Source organism: Bos indicus, chromosome 2 (assembly GCF_029378745.1).
Source record: "Bos indicus isolate NIAB-ARS_2022 breed Sahiwal x Tharparkar chromosome 2, NIAB-ARS_B.indTharparkar_mat_pri_1.0, whole genome shotgun sequence".
NCBI lineage: Eukaryota > Metazoa > Chordata > Mammalia > Artiodactyla > Bovidae > Bos > Bos indicus.
This window is the reverse complement of record NC_091761.1, coordinates 133,033,797-133,053,162: the sequence shown is the minus strand read 5'-3', so window position 1 is coordinate 133,053,162 and position 19,366 is coordinate 133,033,797. Positions and strand designations below refer to the sequence as shown.

Sequence of the window (19,366 nt, the reverse complement as noted above, 5' to 3'; positions counted from 1 at the left end):
CACTCCCAGAGAAATCTGGAAACAAGCCCCAGAGAATCAGAGCTCACAGGGCAAGAAGCAACAGGAGCAAAGGGTACGCTGGCCAGACCTCATGAGCACACCAAGGCCACTTAGGCCCTGGAGCTGGCCCTTGCCAGGTGCAGGGTGTGGGATCCCCAGTTCCAAGCACACGGTGGGTTTCGTGCATCTCAACTCAGCCTCTGTTCCCTCACACCTGAAATGACTCACGGCCCGGCCAGGACCTGCCACCATTTCTAGCCACCTTTGCCCCGTTTCTATCACAAGCACCCAGAGCGGGCTTTCTCATCACGGCTTTCTCATCTATTCCTGGAGAACCCTTCTCCTTCCTTCCTTCCAGAACTATTACACAGCAAAGGCAGCAAGCTCACAGTCCCATCCACCAGCTTGCCTCTGTCCACACAGCTGCCTCTCTCTTGGAGCCTGTGTCTCTGTAGACTGACAGCTGCACAATGGACCCTGCGGACTGCTGGCAAGAGTTTCAGCTGTGAGTGACCCACATCTCCTGCAGTAACATTCTTCCCCAGTAAAACTGTTCTGAATGCATACAGTGGAACTAAAGATATCACTAAGCATATGAACAAGTTTTCAAGCTACTATCTTTAAGCTACTGATGAGCCACAGCTGGCAACTGATCATCCCTCTGAGAAGCCGGGGGGACACAGTGACAAGAACAGGGGCTGATCGGGGCGGGCTCCGGTCGCCACCCAGGGCCAGAACCCGCCGGCCAAATGATCTAGTACCTCAGCTGTCTCTTGATCTTATCTGACTTCTTTGCATGATTTCTCACAGTTTCATAGGGGTTTTTTTTTTAACACTTTAAACATTTTCAAATAACATTATGGTGCCAGTGACTCTCTGGCACCAGAGGCCAGTCACTCCATGTATGTATATATACATGAATAACCAAATGCTTTTTAAAAAGATACACGTGTTTACTTACCTTGAAATCTCATTACAAAATAATCATTTTGTGATATCTCAGTTCAGTGCATACATATAATATTTTAAAAATAGTTTTACTAATCAAAGAAGAAATCTAAATAGAACTGCATTTCACTCCAATCAATACTGTCACAAAATCCCAAAAGTTTCCACAGAGGACCACAGGGAAATCATTCTTGATGATCTCGTGTTGAAGCTGCATTGTCTCCTATGCTGAAGAGTGAGAGATTTTTTCAATACAGAAAGTGTCTATCTAAAACGTTCCCTTCTGTATCATTTGTTCTCATACAAATAAATATTTTCAAAATAGATGCAATGAGCTCTTTAAAAGCCCAGTTCTGTGCTTTGTGCCATTTCAAGCTAGAAGTGAAGCCACTGAGGCACTTGGGAGGCTGGTTTTCTGTCCTGCTTTGGCTGGAGAAACGCCCACAGCGGCAGACTGGCATAGCCGGAGCCAGGTCCTGCTGTGTGTGTGCAGCTCCGCCTCCCCAAGCCTAACTGCAAGCGTCTGGAGGGTGGAAGCAAGACAGCTGAGGAAGGGGCGCAGCATTTGCTTCAGAGCCCCCGTCTTTGGCTTTATGAGCACAGCCGCTCAGGAGGAGTGGCAGCCAGCGGAAGCTCCTCTCCTCTCCAGAGGAGCCCCATGAGGCAGCGGTGGCGTCCAGCTGGGGAGGCGGTGTCTGGTGTGGTCTGAACTCCTCGTGGAGCAGGTGAATAAGGCAGCCCCAGATGCGAGCGCACAACCAAGGCACCTACCAGATCAATCAGGTCACTGAGGTTTTTCTCGATTTGCTGTGGAGGCAGGCGCCTCATCAAGTCCAAGGCACAGTCCAGCTGCTGATCACTCTGCCAAAAGATAAACAGGAGTGTCTGAGTCATTCTGCCCATAGAAACACCAAACCCCCTGTTTCAAAGCCGCTCCGACAGCGGCAGGTTGCGCAGGTGTCCTGAGAGCAGACAGGCCTGCAGCGAGCCCACTGCCACAGCTCCCGGGGGGAGACCGGCCGGGCCCCCAGGACGGCAGCATCTGTCTCAAGTGGAGGATTCAAAAGATAGTTACGTTTGTGGAAGGGGGCCGAGAAGTTCGGAAAGCTGCCCTGCTCTCAAAGTCTCATGCACTTTCCTTCTCCACCTCGACAGGCTGGCAGACGTAGGACTCCTAACTGGTTCTGCAGTGAGAAGGCTCAAGGAGCAGTCAGGCTTTGTTCTCTGCTGTCACTGCGCCATGACCGTCAGGACATGTCACCAGGTGAGGCTGCCCGATGGGCTCCAAGCCAAGGACAAAAAAAAAGGCAAAGAACAAGACGCACGCCAACGTGTACGGGCTGCAGTCATTCATCCGAGGCTGGGCCTACCTTCCCAGGTGCCAGGCCCTTGCAAAACAGACCAAGACCAGAAACAGTTCCAGTCAAGAGCTCCCTCCCGGTGGCCAGGTGGACAAGGGCGGAAACTGGGGTCGGTGCTCTGCAGGGCCAGGAGGATAAAGACTGCTCTCCTCTCACACTCATCTCTTCATTTAATATTCATACTGCATGGTTCCCTGATGGCCCACTGGTAAAGAATCCACCTGCCAATGCAGGAGACTCAGGTTCGATCCCTGGTCCGGGAAGATCCCGCCTGCCTCAGCAGCTAAGCCCGTGAGCCACAACTACTGAGCCTGTGCTCTGGAGCCCAGGAGCCTCAACTACTGAGCCCACGAGCCGTAACTATGAAGTCCTTGCGCTCAGAGCCTGAGCTCCGCAACAACAGAGACCACCTCAATGAGAAGCCCACGCACCACAACCAGGGAGCAGCCCCTGCTCTGCAACGAGAGAGAAGCTCGCATGCAATGAAGGCCCAGCACGGCCAAAAGAAACAAACAACATTCATGCTGTAGACACACGCTGAGAGCCACCGCCAGGCACTGTGACCGCAACAAACCGCGGAGGGAGGCAGGCAGGAACTGAATCGGGGCGAGACTGGGAGACTGCAAGGGATTAACACGCTGAGAGCCACCGCCAGGCACTGTAACCGCAACAAACCGCGGAGGGAGGCAGGCAGGAACTGAATCGGGGCGAGACTGGCATTCATGCTGTAGACACACGCTGAGAGCCACCGCCACGCACTGTAACCACAACAAACCGCGGAGGGAGGCAGGCAGGAACTGAATCGGGGCGAGACTGGGAGAGTGCAAGGGATTAACTCAGTGCGCAGTGGGCTCTCACGCAGAGGGAAGCCAGGGCTGCGGCACAGCAGCCAGAAGTAAGGTGACACAGGCGGGCCTGGGAGGACGGGGCAGACCACCGCGTGCGACGCTGGGAAGCGCATGAGGCGGGCGGGGCCCTACACACCCAGCCAGAGGCGCCGGCTGATTCGCAGCCTTAATCTGCTCTGCCCAGACCCATCTCAGGAGTTCTGAAAGCCCTGAATCAACAAGCTCCAGAAGCTTTATAAACTACACGAGGTAATCCTGGAAATGCTACATTTGACAGTAATAAAACATAAACTCTGAATCCGACCACCTGCACTTCCGTGTACATGAATCACAAACAGGCTATGGGACAAAGACCCGCTTTATATACACCCAGAGACATAACGCATATGCTAACTGAAGGCAGTTTCCCCCCCAGGTAGCTGATACAGCATATACAGCAGGCTGTTTGTAAAAAAGAAACAAAAACAAAAACCCCTGTCCATCAACAAGAATTCATTCTGAGACGCAACAAACAGGCTGTGCTCTGCAGAGACACACGCACACTCCGGAAACCTCACAGCACTTGTTCCACTTAGTGGAATTTCCCAGCAGCCAGGTATTCCCCACGTGTGCCAGGCCTGCTGTGCCAGCCAAGCCCAAGGGACGCGGCCCACCGACATGAAGACATTTTAGTACTGCTAGGGTCAAGAACACATGGAAACTAACTTGCTGCTGCCGGCTTCTGTCCAGTGCTGGGCTCTGCCGCTCATTAGCTTAGGACTTGGGCACATTTCCTAACCTCTAGGGACATCTACTCATCCTGTGAAGGGGAAGAAAGGAAACTACACTTAAAATGGAGCCGGGCGGCCAGAAGGGGGAGCTCTCAAGCACCGACACACAACACCAATTACACACTCCAACAGGAAGAGCGGACCCTGCGTTCCAGGAGGAGGAAAGAGGCTTTCTCCTTGTCCAGCGGCAAGCCCAGCCCACGGGAAGACATCACCACCTGAACCCCCGAATTCTCCCCTTCCTCCAGCGGCCATTCCTTCTAAGCACCTCTTCTCAACTTCCTTTTTCTCTATAAAGTAAGGTTCCTTCCCTTTGTTTGCTACACTTTGCTATTTTTTCCTGAACTGTAATTCTTTGCAATTCCCAAATAAGTCCATTTTGCTGGTAAAATAACCAGCTATTTTACTTTTAAAGGTTGATAATCCATAAAATGAGAATACTATCTACTTCACAGAGTCGTCAGGATGATTTAGAGAATACTTGTGAAATGCATAATACATACTAGTATATATTTGATTGGGAGTGCTTTTGTGTATGCACACAAGTACATATTTCAATTTTTAAAAATATTGTAAAATATAAATATTTTATAACATCTGCCCACTCAAGGCAACCCGGAAGTCTCTCCTATTGCTCTCAACAGAAGCTAGCTGTTCAAAACTCTGTAAATAGCTCTGTATTCCCTTGGCCAGGCAAGAAGAGAAAACCCTAAATGAATCAAGTCAAACTACTTGAAGAGTATAAACTAATGGGCCAAAGACCTTAACAGATGTCTCATCAAACATACACAGACGGTAAATAGCACCATCTGAAAAGATGCTCAACATCACACATCACCAGAGAAATACAAAGCAAAATGAGATACTATTACACGTCCATTAGAATGGACGAAACCCAGAATTCTGTTAACACCAAAAGCTGAAAGGAACGTGGCACCTCAGTAACTCCGATTCACTGTCGGAGGATGCGCATAACGGGGCTGCTGCTGCTAAGTCACTTCAGTCGTGTCCGACTCTGTGCGACCCCACAGATGGCAGCCCACCAGGCTCCCCAATCCCTGGGATTCTCCAAGCAAGAACACTGGAGTGGGTTGCTATTTAGCCACTTCCAAAGACAGCTTGGCAGTTTCTTCCAAAACTCAACATACTCTTGCCACACAATCCAGCAACCACGCTGGAAACAAATGTTCTCACGAAAGCCTGCCCTCAACTGTCTATGGCAGCTTTATTCATAATTGCCAAAACTTGGAAGCAGTCAAGATGGCTTCAGTAGGTGAGTGGATAAAGAAGCTGTGGTAACACAGACAATGGGGTGTTATGACACCATGAAAGGGTACGCAGGAGGCAAATTGTGCACGCCCACCAAGTGGGAGAAGCTGATCTGAAGAGGGCACATACCGTATGAATCCAGCTACGACCTTTCGGAAAAGACAAAACTACACAGACAATTTTAAAAAAAAAATCAGTGACTACTAGGGGTTGGAAGGGAGAGAGGGATGAGAACAGCACAGCACAGAGGAATTTTAGGGCAGTGAAACTGTATTACAATACTATATATAATGGTGATAATGGCAGGCATGTGTCATTCAGGGCTTCCCTGGTGGCTCAAGTGGTAAAGAATTTGCCTATAAGGCAGGAGATGTGAGTTTGATCCCTGGGTCGGGAAGATCCCCTGGAGAAGGAACTGGCAACCCACTCCTGTGTTCTTGCCTGGGAGATCCCATGGACAGAGGAGCCTGGAGGGCTAGAGTCCATGGGGTCACAGTCGGACCTGACTCAGTGAAAACACACACACACACACACACACACACACACACACACACACACGGGCTGACCTGCCTACACACACACACACACACACACACACACACACACACACACACACACGGGCTGACCTGCCTACACACACACACACACACACACACACACACACGGGCTGACCTGCCTACACACACACACACACACACACACACACGGGCTGACCCGCCTGCCTGCTTGGTCGTGCTGTGTGCAGGGATCAGGGGGATATGTCGTTTCAAATCTGTCCAAATCCACAGGATGTACAACCACCAAGAGTGAGCCTGAATGAAAACCATGGATTCTGAGTGATGAGGATGCAGGGCAGGTGCGTCAGCTCTGACGCTCGCGGGGGATGCCGACAGCAGGAGAGGCCCAGGGTGCAGGGGAAATCTCTGCAGCTTCTGCTCACCTTTGCTGCACACCTAAAACCACTCTAAAAAAAATAAACGGGCGTTTCTCAACTGGGATTGATTCTGCCCTCCCCACAGCGCCCCCAGGAGACGTGAGGAACGTACGGAGACATTTTCGGCTGTCATCCCTGTGCAGGAGGGGACCCAGTGGGAAGGCGCCCAGGACGCTTCTGAACGAACACCCTGCGATGAACAGGACGGACCCCAACAACCTGACCCAACAGGGCAGTAAAGCCAAGCTGGAGAAACCTCGGCTTAAAAGAATTGTTTTGGGGAATTCCAAACTCCCAGACTCTGGTTAAAGCTAAGAATCCGGAAAACTGCACACGCACAGAGCATTTTACGTACAATTCTAACTCACAGACTACCCGTAACCCTGAAACGTCTGGTCTTTGGAAATAATCTCAACTAGATGTTAACAATACTCCTGAGAACAAGGGAAAGTTCTTAAAAGAAGCCTAGCTACACTGAATCTTTAACTCAGACATAATGGGAAGTTCAGAAGGGATTAACCAGAAGCTCAGTATTTAGAAAAAGGAACAACATAACTTGACCAGAAAAGGTCCACATGAAAAGACACTGTTCCCATGCTTCCGAGGAGCCTGTTCACAGATCCCCACCTCCAACGCACTGACCACAGCCTCACCCCCAAAGCGCCAGCAGCATGCAGGCTTTCCTTCCAGACAGTCCTCTGACTGTATTGAGTTTGAAAGCATTAAAATATTACTGCAAAATGGTCTAACTTGTATTTTGAATCAATCCTAATAATCTAAATAGGAAACACTCACTACAAATTTCTAAGGCTAAAGATGTCTTCAGTTCAGTCGCTCAGTCATGTCCAACTGTGTGTGACCCCATGAACCACAGCACGCCAGGCCTCCCTGTCCATCACCAACTCCCAGAGTCCATCCAAACCCATGTCCATTGAGTCGGTGATGCCATCCAACCATCTCATCCTCTGTTGTCCCCTCTTCTCCTGCCCTCAATCTTTCCCAGCATCAGGGTCTTTTCAAATCAGTCAGCTCTTCACCAAAGCAATGGAGTTTCAGCTTCCACGTCAGTCCTTCCAATGAACACCCAGGACTGCTCTCCTTTAGGATGGGCTGGTTGGATCTCCTTGCAGTCCAAGGGACTCTCAAGAATCTTCTCCAGCACCACAGTTCAAAACAATCAATTCTTTGGCGCTCAGCTTTCTTCACAGTCCAACTCTCACATCCATACATGACCACTGGAAAAACCATAGCCTTGACTAGACGGACCTTTGCTGACAGAGTGATGTCTCTGCTTTTTAATATGCTGTCTAGGTTGGTCATAACTTTCCTTCCAAGGAGTAAGGATGTCTAACTGTCGTTAAATTAGTAAATGACTAAAAAGCTTCCCATAAAGCCAAGCAACATGGGAAAACTTAATGACAGCTTGCAAAAATATTTTAAATTATAGTTAACTGGAGCCCTTTGCTTGGGAGTCATCCCAAATCCTTAGAGGTCCAAACAGGAAACAGCACAAGAGGATGAAGAAAACGTGGCTGGTGCACAGCTACAAGCAACATGCGTGGCCCCAGAAATAGAATGAGTGGGGCTGGGGAAGCGAGTGCCAGAGGGCTACAGAGGGCGCGGCCACTCCCAGAAGCTCACAGCCCAGCAGCCCTGAGCCCCACACGCGGTGCACACACACTCTACACTGACACAGCAAGGCCTTCCTTCTCATTTGCCAAGACGAGGGGACGACGAACACAAAATTCAGAAGAGGGACAAGGAGCCACGAGGGAAAAATAAAACTCGACATTCATCGAGGTCCTGCGTGAAATAATGGACTCAGAGATATTCATGGCATCAGGATGCTTAAACTTACACATATGTTAGCATGGTCCTTTACAGCTATCAGGGATCTAAGTATTTCTGAGCTGATGTGTGTGCCGTGTACGACGGGAGTCCAGTTTCAGACTTTCACACGTGGCTGTCCAATTTCCCCAACTCCATTCAGTGAAGAGACTGTCCCCACTGTATACTCATTCGTGACTCCTCTATCCAAAGTGAATTGACCATATACGCACAGGTTGATTTCTGAGTTCTCTTTTTCATTGTCACTGTTTCACTTCGCTCAATATTTTTTAAAGGTAACACGGAAAAAAAAAAAACCAAGAGCAAGCAAGGACAGGCACTGGGATCAAGGAGCTCAGAGTCTAAAGCCTGAGGAGGGGAAGAAAGAAGGTGTTCTTGCGTGGAACCTACCCCCACCCCGCGTCTGACTCCAGCGCCAGGACCGGGCGCTGAGAGCCTCGCCTTTGCCTAGTGAGATCCCCTTCACAACCACCACCTGGGTAACCGCAGCAGCTTGGCAGGAAGCGGGCAGGGAGCTCTGCAACCCCTTTAAGATCTTCCCCCAGGGCAGGGAGCTCAAGGCCTCTTGGGGCTTTTGCCTCCAGCCCTTAGAGGGGTCAGGAGTGCCCTGCTTTGGTCTTAGCCGCACGGCCTGGGATCTGGGGAGAGGACGCTAAGACTCCCCCTGGTGGGCTGCGCATCGCCCCCAGGGTAAGAGCAGACGCACCTGCTGCACCGTCCTGCCCTTCAACAGCCCCTGCAGGCCCGCAACCAGGCTTCAGCTCCACCACCGAGCCTTGAGCGCCCTGAACCGGGCGCAGGGAAGGAAACCTAGTCCCGACACTCGAGGAGCCAGCCACAGAAGAGCACAGGGTCCTGAGGTGAGTGTGAGGTCCCTGACGAGGGGACACGGGAGCTGCAGACGGGGCAGCTCCGGGTACACCGCATGCACGCATGCGCACCTCGTCGTGAGTCAATTCTTTCCCTAGGCTTTCCAGGCTCTTTATTTTGTCCAGTCACCCCGTGACCAGGGGTCTCCACGACACGGTTCCTTTGAAATCCTAACTGGTCCTAGACACACTTCCCCTTCATCAAAGGAGCTTTCCCAGCTCCCCCTTCCTACTGGTGGCATTTTCCAGGCTGAAAGGTAAAAAGGACAAGAATGACTGTTTCGCGTCACTCTGGAATTCTCTACCCGTTCAATTAGCTGTTGAATAATCTGAGTGCTCCCAAGGTGACAAGCATTGGTTCTGACACTGTCTCCAGGAGCTCGTGGAGCAGTCAGAATCCACACAGGGAAAGACTGCAGAGGAGCCCTTGTTAGGGTGTCGCATACAGAGGGGACAGCCAGCCCGCTCTGCGCTGGTGAGGCTCACGGCGTCAGTTTAGATCTGCGGTTGTGTTTTCAGGACATCAACAGCGAGGGGACGTTTTCACTCTGCTGGTTTCTCACGCGGCTTGAAGAAACACATGAATTGCTTAAAATCACCTGATGACAAGTAAAACCACTGCTAATACTCTTTCAGGACAGAAAGTCAAATAAAACACCACAGCTGAAGAGACCTGCTACGGGACTGTCAGACGCCGGGTGGTGCTGCCAAGCGTCTGCACACAGTGGAACCTGGCCGGCCGCAGGAACTCCAAGGGCAAAGACTAACTCGGAAATCATCAGCAACAACAGCGACTCCATCTCCTGGCGGGGGTGCAGAGAACAGGACATGTCCTAGCCGGGGATAAGCTCAAAGCTTAATGCAATAAACACCTCTGTCCACAAAAATGAGACACCTTGGGAGTAAATGTGCACGAGTGGTGCCAGGAACCACCAAAGATCCTCAGAAAGAGGGGACGGTGTCCACGACCCGTTATTACTGGCTGAGCAAGGGTGCCCCAGGCCAACGCAGAGACCATGGGTGCAGCAAGATGGAGAGGCTGGGAAAGACTGGAGCCTGGCCCCAGGAGGAGCGAGGGGTCAGAGCAAGGCCGGCTTCAGCCCAAACCCCAGAGGGCAGCGGTTTTGTCAGCAGGCTCCAGGGAATGGAACGGAACCTCCGTGCTCCCAGCAGCTTTGCGCTGGTCAACTTCTTAAGTACAGCTTCTGTGCCATTCTGCTCAGCCTTTAAACTCTAAAACCTGCTTCTCCAGGAGCGATCAGGAGCCCCCGAAGATTTCTCCACAGAGGACTGAGAGGAGTACTGTCAAGTTGTAGAGAATGAAGCAGACTAGTTTCCAAAATCCCGCCTGAACAAGCTCCCCCACCCCTCGCCCGTCTTACAGCGAGACTCTGGCCATTGCCCCGCTGAGGGGTGGAGTCCACGTTCCCCCACCCCTTCTTGGAACAGGGAGTTTTCTGACTCCTACAATCAGCAGGGCTGACCTCGGTCACTTCTGAGCCATAAAAGATCATTCATCCTCCCCCTCGCCCGCTCAACACTCAGGCCTGCAGCCCAGCGCAGCCGCCCTGAGGCAGCCACGCTGTGAGGAAGAGCCGCCTGATGAAGAAAGGCCACCTGAAGACACGCCTGGACGGTGAAGGGAGAACCCTGGCCAGCCTGCAGGTGCTGCCAGCTTCAACAGCCCGAGATCCTGAGCCAGAACCGCCTGGCCAAGGCTCTCCCCTAAATGTCCGGCCCCCGGAACCAATGGAGATAACATGTGACTGCAACTCTTTGCAGTCACCAGGTTCTGGAGTGGTTCTGAGACGGCAACAGTAACTGACACAGGAGGAGGCCCGTGGCGCCTGTGGGGAGCCCATGTGACCAGGGGTGGGGCTGGAGAGGACGAGAGGGCCAAAGACTTTAAGAGGCGGGACAGACAGGTCAAGGGAACCTACTAGAAACGAGGGGTCTGAGATGCCTGAGCTTTCCAGTGGGGCCCCTCTGCCCCCCACCAGACGATGCCGCAGCCTCACTGGCGTGTGTACGACTGCGTGTGCCCTTTTAAAACAGCGACTGTAATTTCAAGGACACGCAGGAACTTCAAACTGCTCTGTTCTCTGAGCAGAAGCCCCGCCTGGCCTGCTCCAGGGACTGGTTGAGGCCGATCTGTACTTAACAGCATCTGTCTACACATAAACAACCAGCCAAAGCTTCAAGGCCTTTATAGTTTGTTCTTAAATTCATCAAGTCCTTCCCTCGTTTACATTCCCAAGAGGCTTAGCAAATACTTCACAGACAGCACAAAGGCCAACTTCGCTGGAGCCCAGGCTGATTTATCACAAGTTTATGGAGTCTAAAGGCACCGTGGTTTTTGTCTTGTATAATCTGTGACCCAACAGGCGACTCTGTTTAAAAGCTGAATCTGTTTTCTGCCATGTGGCCCGGGAACAATGTGTGCCGGGGGCTACGTGGGGAAGATTTGCAGGGCGGCCCAGCCAACCACTCATCTGCAGGCCGCTGGGAAACTGCACAGTTTGGATTAACAAAAAGAAAAAGTGTTTCCTTGCCCTGACTGAGTGCCCTCTGGTTGAATCTTCTGCGAGGGACGTGTGGATGACAGCGGCCGGAGGGCGGCAGCCCACCAGACACACACAGGCCGTCCCTGTGGATGGCATGCCTTCCCAGGGGAAATTCCAAAACCCTACACCAAGCTCCGCAAAGCCACAGTGGAAGCCCATCTGGCGGACCAAGCCTCTGCTGAGAATTTTCACTGCTGGGTCAAGGTCATCTTCAACATAAAATTAACCATTTCAAGGTGAAAGCAATTCAGTGCCTTGGGACAATGTTGTTTTGATCACCATGAAAACAAAAACACAAGCCTCTGCTTTAAAAAAAAAAAATTCTGCCAGAGGACTTCCCTGGCAGACTAGTTAGTGGTTAAGGCTCTGCACTTCCAGGGTGGTGGGAAGGGGTGGGTGGGTGTGCGAGTTCGATCCCTGGGAGGGGAACTAAGATCCCACGTGCCAAAAAAAAAACTAAATTAAAATTAAAAAATAATAAAAGTCCTGCCAGGATCACAGGGATTTAGATCCAGATGGGCCTTCCAAGTTCATCTAAAGCCTGACCCCTCGTTTTACAGACAGACGGTGAGGCTCAGAGGAACTTGTGCAGGGTCCCACGGTCAGCAGCAGAAGCAGCACGTGCCCCAGGCGGCGTGGGGAGAGCATGCTCCCCACCCGGGCCCTCTTTCCACCCGACTCTGGCCCTGCTCCACCGCCGCGAGACGGGAGGCATCGCCGCGCGAGCTGAACGACTGAGACGCGGTCCCTGCCCGAGAGGGGCCGGTGAGCCAACGCACGTGCCGGCCAGGCGAGCCGCGGGCAGCAAGGGCCGCGCCCCTGCAGAGCGACCCGGCATCGCACTCCCCCGGCCCTTCCAGACGCCCGACGTGGCTCCGTGGCCTCCCGTGTGAGCAGCCCGAAAGCGCGGACCCTGGTCTCCGCAGCGGCTCCTGGGGCCAACCCGAGGCGTGAACAAACCAGCTCTCCGTTAATTCTGAGAGGGACTCCCTCTAAAATGCTTCTATACGACGACGCATGAACCGGTCAGTGCGTTTCACCCACAGAGGACGCCGCGCGGCGGCCGCTCCTGGACCGGCCTGGCTCTGCACCCTGAATTCCCCTACCTCTCCTGTCAGGCCGCCGGCTGCACTCCTGCCCTCACCTGCTATGGGCTGTGAAATCAGAACAAACAAACGAAACAAGCAAACAAACCAAACAGGAAAAAAACCCAACTGTGAGAGGAGGAGCAAGTCGCAGATTCAAACACTTGGGTCCAGAGTCACCGTCCCAGAGTCTGTGAGCACTCTGACACCGTATGAAGCCAGGTGCGTGTGTGGTACGGTGTCTGTGTGTGCGATTAAGTGTGCTGTGGTGGGTGTGGTGTGGTGTGGGTGTGTATGGTGTGGTGTGTGTGTGCGGTGTGGGTGTGTGTGCGTGGTGTAGTGTGTGTGTGGTGTGTGCAGCGTGGTGTGTGTGCGTGGTGTGGTATGGTGTGTGTGGTGTGGTATGTGTGTGTGTGGTGTGTAGTGTGGTGTGTGCGCACGGTGTGGTATGGTGTGTCTGATGTGGTGTATGTGTGTGTGTGTGTGGTGTGGTATGGTGTGATGTATGGGTGTGGTGTGGTGTGTGTGGTGTGATTGTGTGTGTGTGTGTGGTGTGATGTGTGGGTGTGGTATGCTGTGTGTGGTGTGGTGTATGTGGTGTGATGTGATGTGTGTGTGGTGTGATGTGTGGGTGTGTGTGGTGTGATGTGTGTGTGTGGTGTGGTGTGGTGTGTGTGTGTGTGTGTGTATGGTGTGATGTATGTGTGTGGTGTGATGTGTATGTGTGTTTGTGTATATGTGTATGGTGTGTGTGTGTGGGTGTGGTGTGATGTGTGGGTGTGGTGTGCTGTGATGTGTGTGTGGTGTGGGGGGTGTGTGTGTGTGTGTATATGTGTGTGGTGTGGTGTGTGTGTGTGTTTGTGTATATGTGTATGGTGTGGTGTGTGTGTGTGTGTGTGTGTGTGGGTGTGGTGTGATGTGTGGGTGTGGTGTGGTGTGATGTGTGGGTGTGGTGTGGTGTGTGTGTGTGTATATGTGTGTGGTGTGGTGTGTGTGTGTGTGTGTGAGGTGTGATGTGTGTGTGTGGTGTGGTGTGATGTGTGGGTGTGGTGTGATTGTGTGTGGTGTGATGTGTATGTGTGTTTGTGTATATGTGTATGGTGTGTGTGTGTGTGGGTGTGGTGTGGTGTGATGTGGGTGTGGTGTGGGGGTGTGTGTGTGTGTGTGTGTGTATGTGTGTGGTGTGGTGTGTGTGTGTGTGATGTGTGTGTGTGGTTTGATGTGTGTGTGTGTATATGTGTATGGTGTGGTGTGTGTGTGTGTGTGGTGTGATGTGTGTGTGTGGTGTGGTGTGATGTGTGTGGGGGGTGTGTGTGTGTGTGTGTATGTGTGTGGTGTGGGGTGTGTGTGTGTGTGGTGTGTGTGTGTGTGTGTGTGTATGTGTGTGGTGTGGGGTGTGTGTGTGTGAGGTGATGTGTGTGTGTGGTGTGGTGTGTGTGTGGTGTGATGTGTGTGTGTTTGTGTATATGGGTGTGGTGTGGTGTGTGTGTGTGTGTGGTGTGATGTGTGGGTGTGGTGTGGTGTGTGTGTGGTGTGATATGTGTGGTGTGATGTGTGTGTGTTTGTGTATATGTGTGTGGTGTGGTGTGTGTGTGTTGTATGCGTGTTGTGGTTCTTCCCCTTTACTGCAGGGACAGGGGGTGGGGAATGAAGCAGGTCAGCCCTTCATCCTCCATCCTTCGGGCGCTCCCAGCTGAGTCTGGCCCCCAGGGCGTCCCCGCAGGCCGGCCTCCGTGGGTGCTGGCGCTCTCCCAGGCTGGGAAGCACACAGCTTATCTGCCAGGACTTCTACACAATAGTTTTTGGGTGCTCCAGGGCCCTTTCCTCCCTCATTTTCTGCTCACTTGACACAAGTTTTCCATTTAGGCTGCCAGGAGTCTCAAGAAAGGCAGGTGGAGTGTTATTTCAAGTTTCCAAGTCATTAAGTACCAACAAAAAATGGCAGACTTCCCAACTCCCACCCCACCAACACCCTCCTCCCGGTTTGTAAGGAGTGCATGGCTCCCCTAAAACCAGAATGGGAGAAGGCACAGACCTTCTGGGCAGAAAACAACAGAAAGAGATGACCACAGTCCACGTTCACCCACAGCAGACCTGCTCGTTGTCTTCCTGGGTTCCGTTCAGCTTTCTTTCCTCAATCCTCTGCCCATCTCTTCAGCCCAGAACAGTACCAAGACATAATCCTGCCATTTTGCTTTTCTCCCTGTTTACTGGACTCCCCAAGGCCAGCTTCCCTGGTGGCTCAGAAGGTACAGAATCTGCCTGTAAAGCAGGAGACCCAGGTTCGATCCCTGGGTCGGGAAGATCCCCTGCAGAAGGGAATGGCAACCCACTCCATTATCCTTGCCCGGAGAATCCCACGGACAGAGGAGCCTGGCGGGCTGGTCTACTACAGTCCATGGGGTTGCAAAGAGAGAGACACGACTGAGCCTCTAACACTGTCCCCAAGGCCAGCTGAGGCCATCAGGAACATACAAATGCCACGGTCCTAGCAGAGACCCCCAGTTACCTCAGCTTCCCCTCCAGCAACGAGGATGTCCAAGTGCCTCTCCCCCCTGATATGTTTATTCTGCAGCAAAACCCAGCAACCTCCATACAGGCTCTGTGTCGACGCCTAGAGCGATCGGCTCATTTTCCCTTACACATCCTGCAGGGAGTGAAGGGTCCACAATGAATCGCTCAGGAGGTGGAGCGCTCTCTCCGCTGTGGGGTGGGGAAGGAAAAGGTTTCGGATACCCAAGGTTTACATTCCCCAAATCTCTCAACGGCAGGCCGGGGGACAGCTCCTCTGCAGGGACAAAGCTAGCGTGGTGAGTTTGGTGAACAGTGAAAACTCCCCACCAGGAGTCAGCAACTGGGATCCGTAAGGGGCAGAAGGGCGCAGCGCACGCTACCTGCTCAGGCGGAGCCCCTGCTGGGAGTGAGGCTGCTGGGAGCGAGGCGCGCAGCGCAGGGGTACTCTGCAAGCAGAGAAAGGCCCTCCTCTGGCCCCCTCCACCTCTATCGGCCCGGGCTCGCAACCTCAGAGAGCCTGCCGACCATCCTGCGTGCGGGCACTCCAGTCGCAATCAGCACTCAGCCTACAGGCACAGTCTTTTCTCGGGCTTCCGTTCTGGGCCACCGGAGGAAAGCCTCACAGCAGCTTCGTGAGATGGGCACTGTCACCCCCAGCTTTACAGACAGTAAACCGAGGCTCAGAAAGGTCCGGATCCTGAGCACGCACGACAGAGAAGGACACAGAACAAAATCCGTGTTCTGCCTCCTGTGAACACACAGTGTGTGTGTGTGTGTGTGTGTGTGTGTGTGTGTTTCATTGCTAAATCGCATCAGACTCTTTGCAACTCCATGGACTTCAGGACGCCAGGGTTCTCTGTCCTTCACTGTCTCCCAGAGTTTGCTCAAATTCATGTCCACTGAGTCAGTGATGCCATCTAACCATCTCTCTAGAGAATGCTAACAACCCAAACTAGAAGAAAATCAACTTCAAGTGACGGGAGAACGACTTGCTAGCTCAAGAAATCAGACAGGGGCCGCGAGTCTCTGATTCTGGGCTGGGCAAACGAGGGACAGCTCTACCTCCTAACAAATTCTGAAACCCGTCCCCCTGCACCACAGACTCCACTCTCACAACACTGTCAGTGACGGGTGGATTTCTCGAACACGGTACAGACTGTCTCTCTGGTGGATGGTTTCCAGACTCCTCAGAAGATCTGAAAGGTGCCATGACCTACTGTCCGATCACGGATGTTTCACAGAGTCTTTGGCTGCTGCCTCTGCAGGGTCCTGGCGGGTTTCACGTAACGAGACTAATCCCTCCACTTTGTCAACTGGTTGTTAAAGACACAGGCAGGGGTGATCCCGAGGAGTCTTCAACGGATGCCTTGCGTGCCGTCCATTTCTACCTTGATGGCAGAAGAAATCCAAGAAGCCTTTCACCAAAGTCAAAGGTGACTGGAACAGAGCACCCTTGTATTCCAAAGAAGAGTTAAAAGAATTTTTTTTGGGGGGGAGAAACATCATCCATGTGTTCACGGACGAAGGCTGAGGAAAGGATACTCCCTTTCTCATGGCAGAAGCAGCCAATTCACATAAACCTTCCTCTAAACTGATTTCCAAGACGGGCTGGAGGAGATCCGCAACGTTTTGGCCACGGGTTTCCGCCAGCACACACCGCACACGGCTCCCAGAGGACTGGTCCAAAGTGCCAGTGGCTCAGGTAGACAAGTCACGGTGCGAAAGCTGGAAGACGTAAGGGTGTGAGCGAGATAAAGCCTCCTTCGGAGTACTTCATCGAGAAGAGGACGGTGCTGCCTTCTGACCTGCATCCAAAGGGCGGTTTGAGGAAAAGAGGAACACAGGGCTAACACATCCACCCGAACAGCTGGCCCACTTCTTCCCTGGGTCCCTGACCTCTCATTTCAGATGCCAGTGGGAATCAGCAGGGAAACCCCCGTCTCTGCCTGCCCCGTCCAGGTCAAGGGCAGCTCCTTCGTCTCTGCCTGCCCCGCGCAGGCCAAGGGCAGCTCCTTCGTCTCTGCCTGCCCCGTGCAGGCCAAGGGCAGCTCCCCCGTCTCTGCCTGCCCCGTCCAGGCCAAGGGCAGCTCCCTCGTCTCTGCCTGCCCCGCGCAGGCCAAGGGCAGCTCCCTCGTCTCTGCCTGCCCCGTGCAGGTCAAGGGCAGCTCCTTCGTCTCTGCCTGCCCCGTCCAGGTCAAGGGCAGCTCCTTCGTCTCTGCCTGCCCCGTCCAGGTCAAGGGCAGCTCCTTCGTACGGTGCCACACCCCACCACCAACCCCGGGGACAGCACATCCCAGTACAGGGAATCCCGCAACAACGCCAGGCCCTCTGGCGCTCCCAAACACAACCCAAAGCTTCCACTGCCTTTGGTGACGGCGAAGGACAATGAAACGTTTCCCCAACCTGTGACGGATTTGCAAATCCAACCCAAGACCTGTTACAAGGCTCTCCTCGTCCAGCTGTCAGGACCCACCAGACGGGGAGATGCCTAAAGGCGAGGTCCTCCCAGCTTCAGTATCTGGAACCTAAAACAGATCCCCTTGCCAGGCTGCAAGTGGCACGGAAGACCCTGGCAGCCAGGCAGACACGGGTTCAAATCTTTCAACGCCACCTCCTAGAAATGGAGATCTGGGAAAGTCCTTCACCTTCCAGAGTCTCAATTCCCTCGTCTGTTAAATAAAACTAGTCATAATACCTATCCCGCAGCCTTGTTTTGAGAACATTATAAAGTGTGTGTAAAGAAACTAGCCGAGTTTCCGGAACGTACTAAGTACTCAGTTAAACAACAGATACTACCACCAACCTCCTCCACAGAATTTAGCTTCAGGGCGCAGGACTCCAGCATTCCCACGCGGCATTAACACACACGCCTCTCCACGTCTGTGCTTCACACTACCTGAGGGCATGCCAGGTGGGCAGCCACGGGATAGGAGCTGAAAAATCAAACCGGACGTGGCCACCTCTTCTGGGTCAGAGCAAACTGACCTTTCTGAGTGAAAACATCCCTCCTCTCTCAAAAGACGGGTTTCCTTAGAGAACAGCTCACCAACAAGACGCTTTCACGAGCTCAAAACCTTCTTTCCATCCTTCGCTGAACATTGAGTGCTATGTCTAAAGAAGGTTGCTGGCTGAGTGAGGAGCTTAAAAGTCCTTCAATGAGTAAAAATAATTAAACGAAGGGAAGCAACAAGTTCCAACCCTAAGATATTTTTGTAACTGGAGGGTAACTGCTTCCCACTGTTGCGTTGGCTTTTGCTGCACAGCAGGGCAAGTCAGCGCCACTGTGTACACATCCATCCCTCTTGCACCTCCCTCACCTCCCGCTCCCGCCCAATCCTCTAGGTCATCACAGGGCACCAGGCTGGGCTCCCTCTGCTACAGAGCAGCTTCCCACCAGCTGCCCGCTTTACACAGGACAGCGTATATACGTCAGGGCCACTCTCTCCATCTGCCCCACCCTCTTCTTCCCCCTTCTGTGTCCACACCAAGGCAGCTTTTTGAAAACTGGAAACTGGATCTTCCCTGGTGGTCCAATGGTTAGGCTCTGTGCTTCCAGTGCAGGGGGCGTGGGCTCAACCCCTGGTCAGGGCACTAGGGTCTCACACGCCCCGTGGGGCACAGAGTATAAAAAATAAGAGAGAAGGAAAAGGAAACCAGAGACTAAGCTCAAATGCTGCATAGCACCATGAGGACCGCCTCTCCCTCTACCGTCCAAAGGAGGCCCCGCCAGCAAACCCCACCGTCACCACCACCAAAGCCTGTCGCTGGGCAGCGACTCCACGGCAGGACCAGACTTACGGGCCCAGAACGCACTAGTAAAAACAACAGCTAGAACTTATTAAAACATCGCTCCAAGGGCTTTAAATGCCACTGTCTCACCTAATCTCACAAACAGTCCCAGGACGTTAAGCCCTAGGACGCAGATGCGGAAACCGTGACTCTGGGAGGTTCCACTGGTAACGGTGGTGGGGCCGGGCTTCAGCCTGCCTTTGACCCCAAGGCCTGCCCTGTGCTGTCTGGCAGCCGGGTCACCTGCTGCCACCGTGCTCCCTCCTCGTCCTAAGGACCATGGCGGCTACCTCTTTGTTTTCAAGAATCCAAAAGAAGTGGAAAGAATGACTAGTTTTAAGATCCTTGCACAGCTGAGCAGCCTGGGAGGGAGGCGACATGGTGCTCCAGCTGACAGTACAGGCTTGAGAGAAAGGTCTGCGTTCAAACCCTGACCCCACCAGGTCTCAGCTGTGTGACCCTGGACGAGGGACTCACTCTTCCGTGCCTCACTTAGGTCTCCTCATCTACAAACCAAGCGTCATCAGGGAACTCCGTGCATTCTGGTGGTCAGGACCCTGTGCTTTC

At 52.9% G+C, this 19,366-nt stretch overlaps 1 protein-coding gene across 3 annotated transcripts in view; it reads right to left on the bottom strand.

Moving 5' to 3' along the window:
* The window catches only part of CAPZB (capping actin protein of muscle Z-line subunit beta), a 140,078-nt gene that overhangs the window by 71,119 nt on the left and 49,593 nt on the right, over positions 1-19,366 (bottom strand). For all 3 annotated transcript variants that reach the window (XM_070777830.1, XM_070777823.1, XM_070777827.1), the window contains exon 2: positions 1,720-1,809. In XM_070777830.1, coding sequence (XP_070633931.1) covers positions 1,720-1,809 — 90 coding nt within the window. The remainder of the gene's footprint in view (positions 1-1,719; positions 1,810-19,366) is intronic.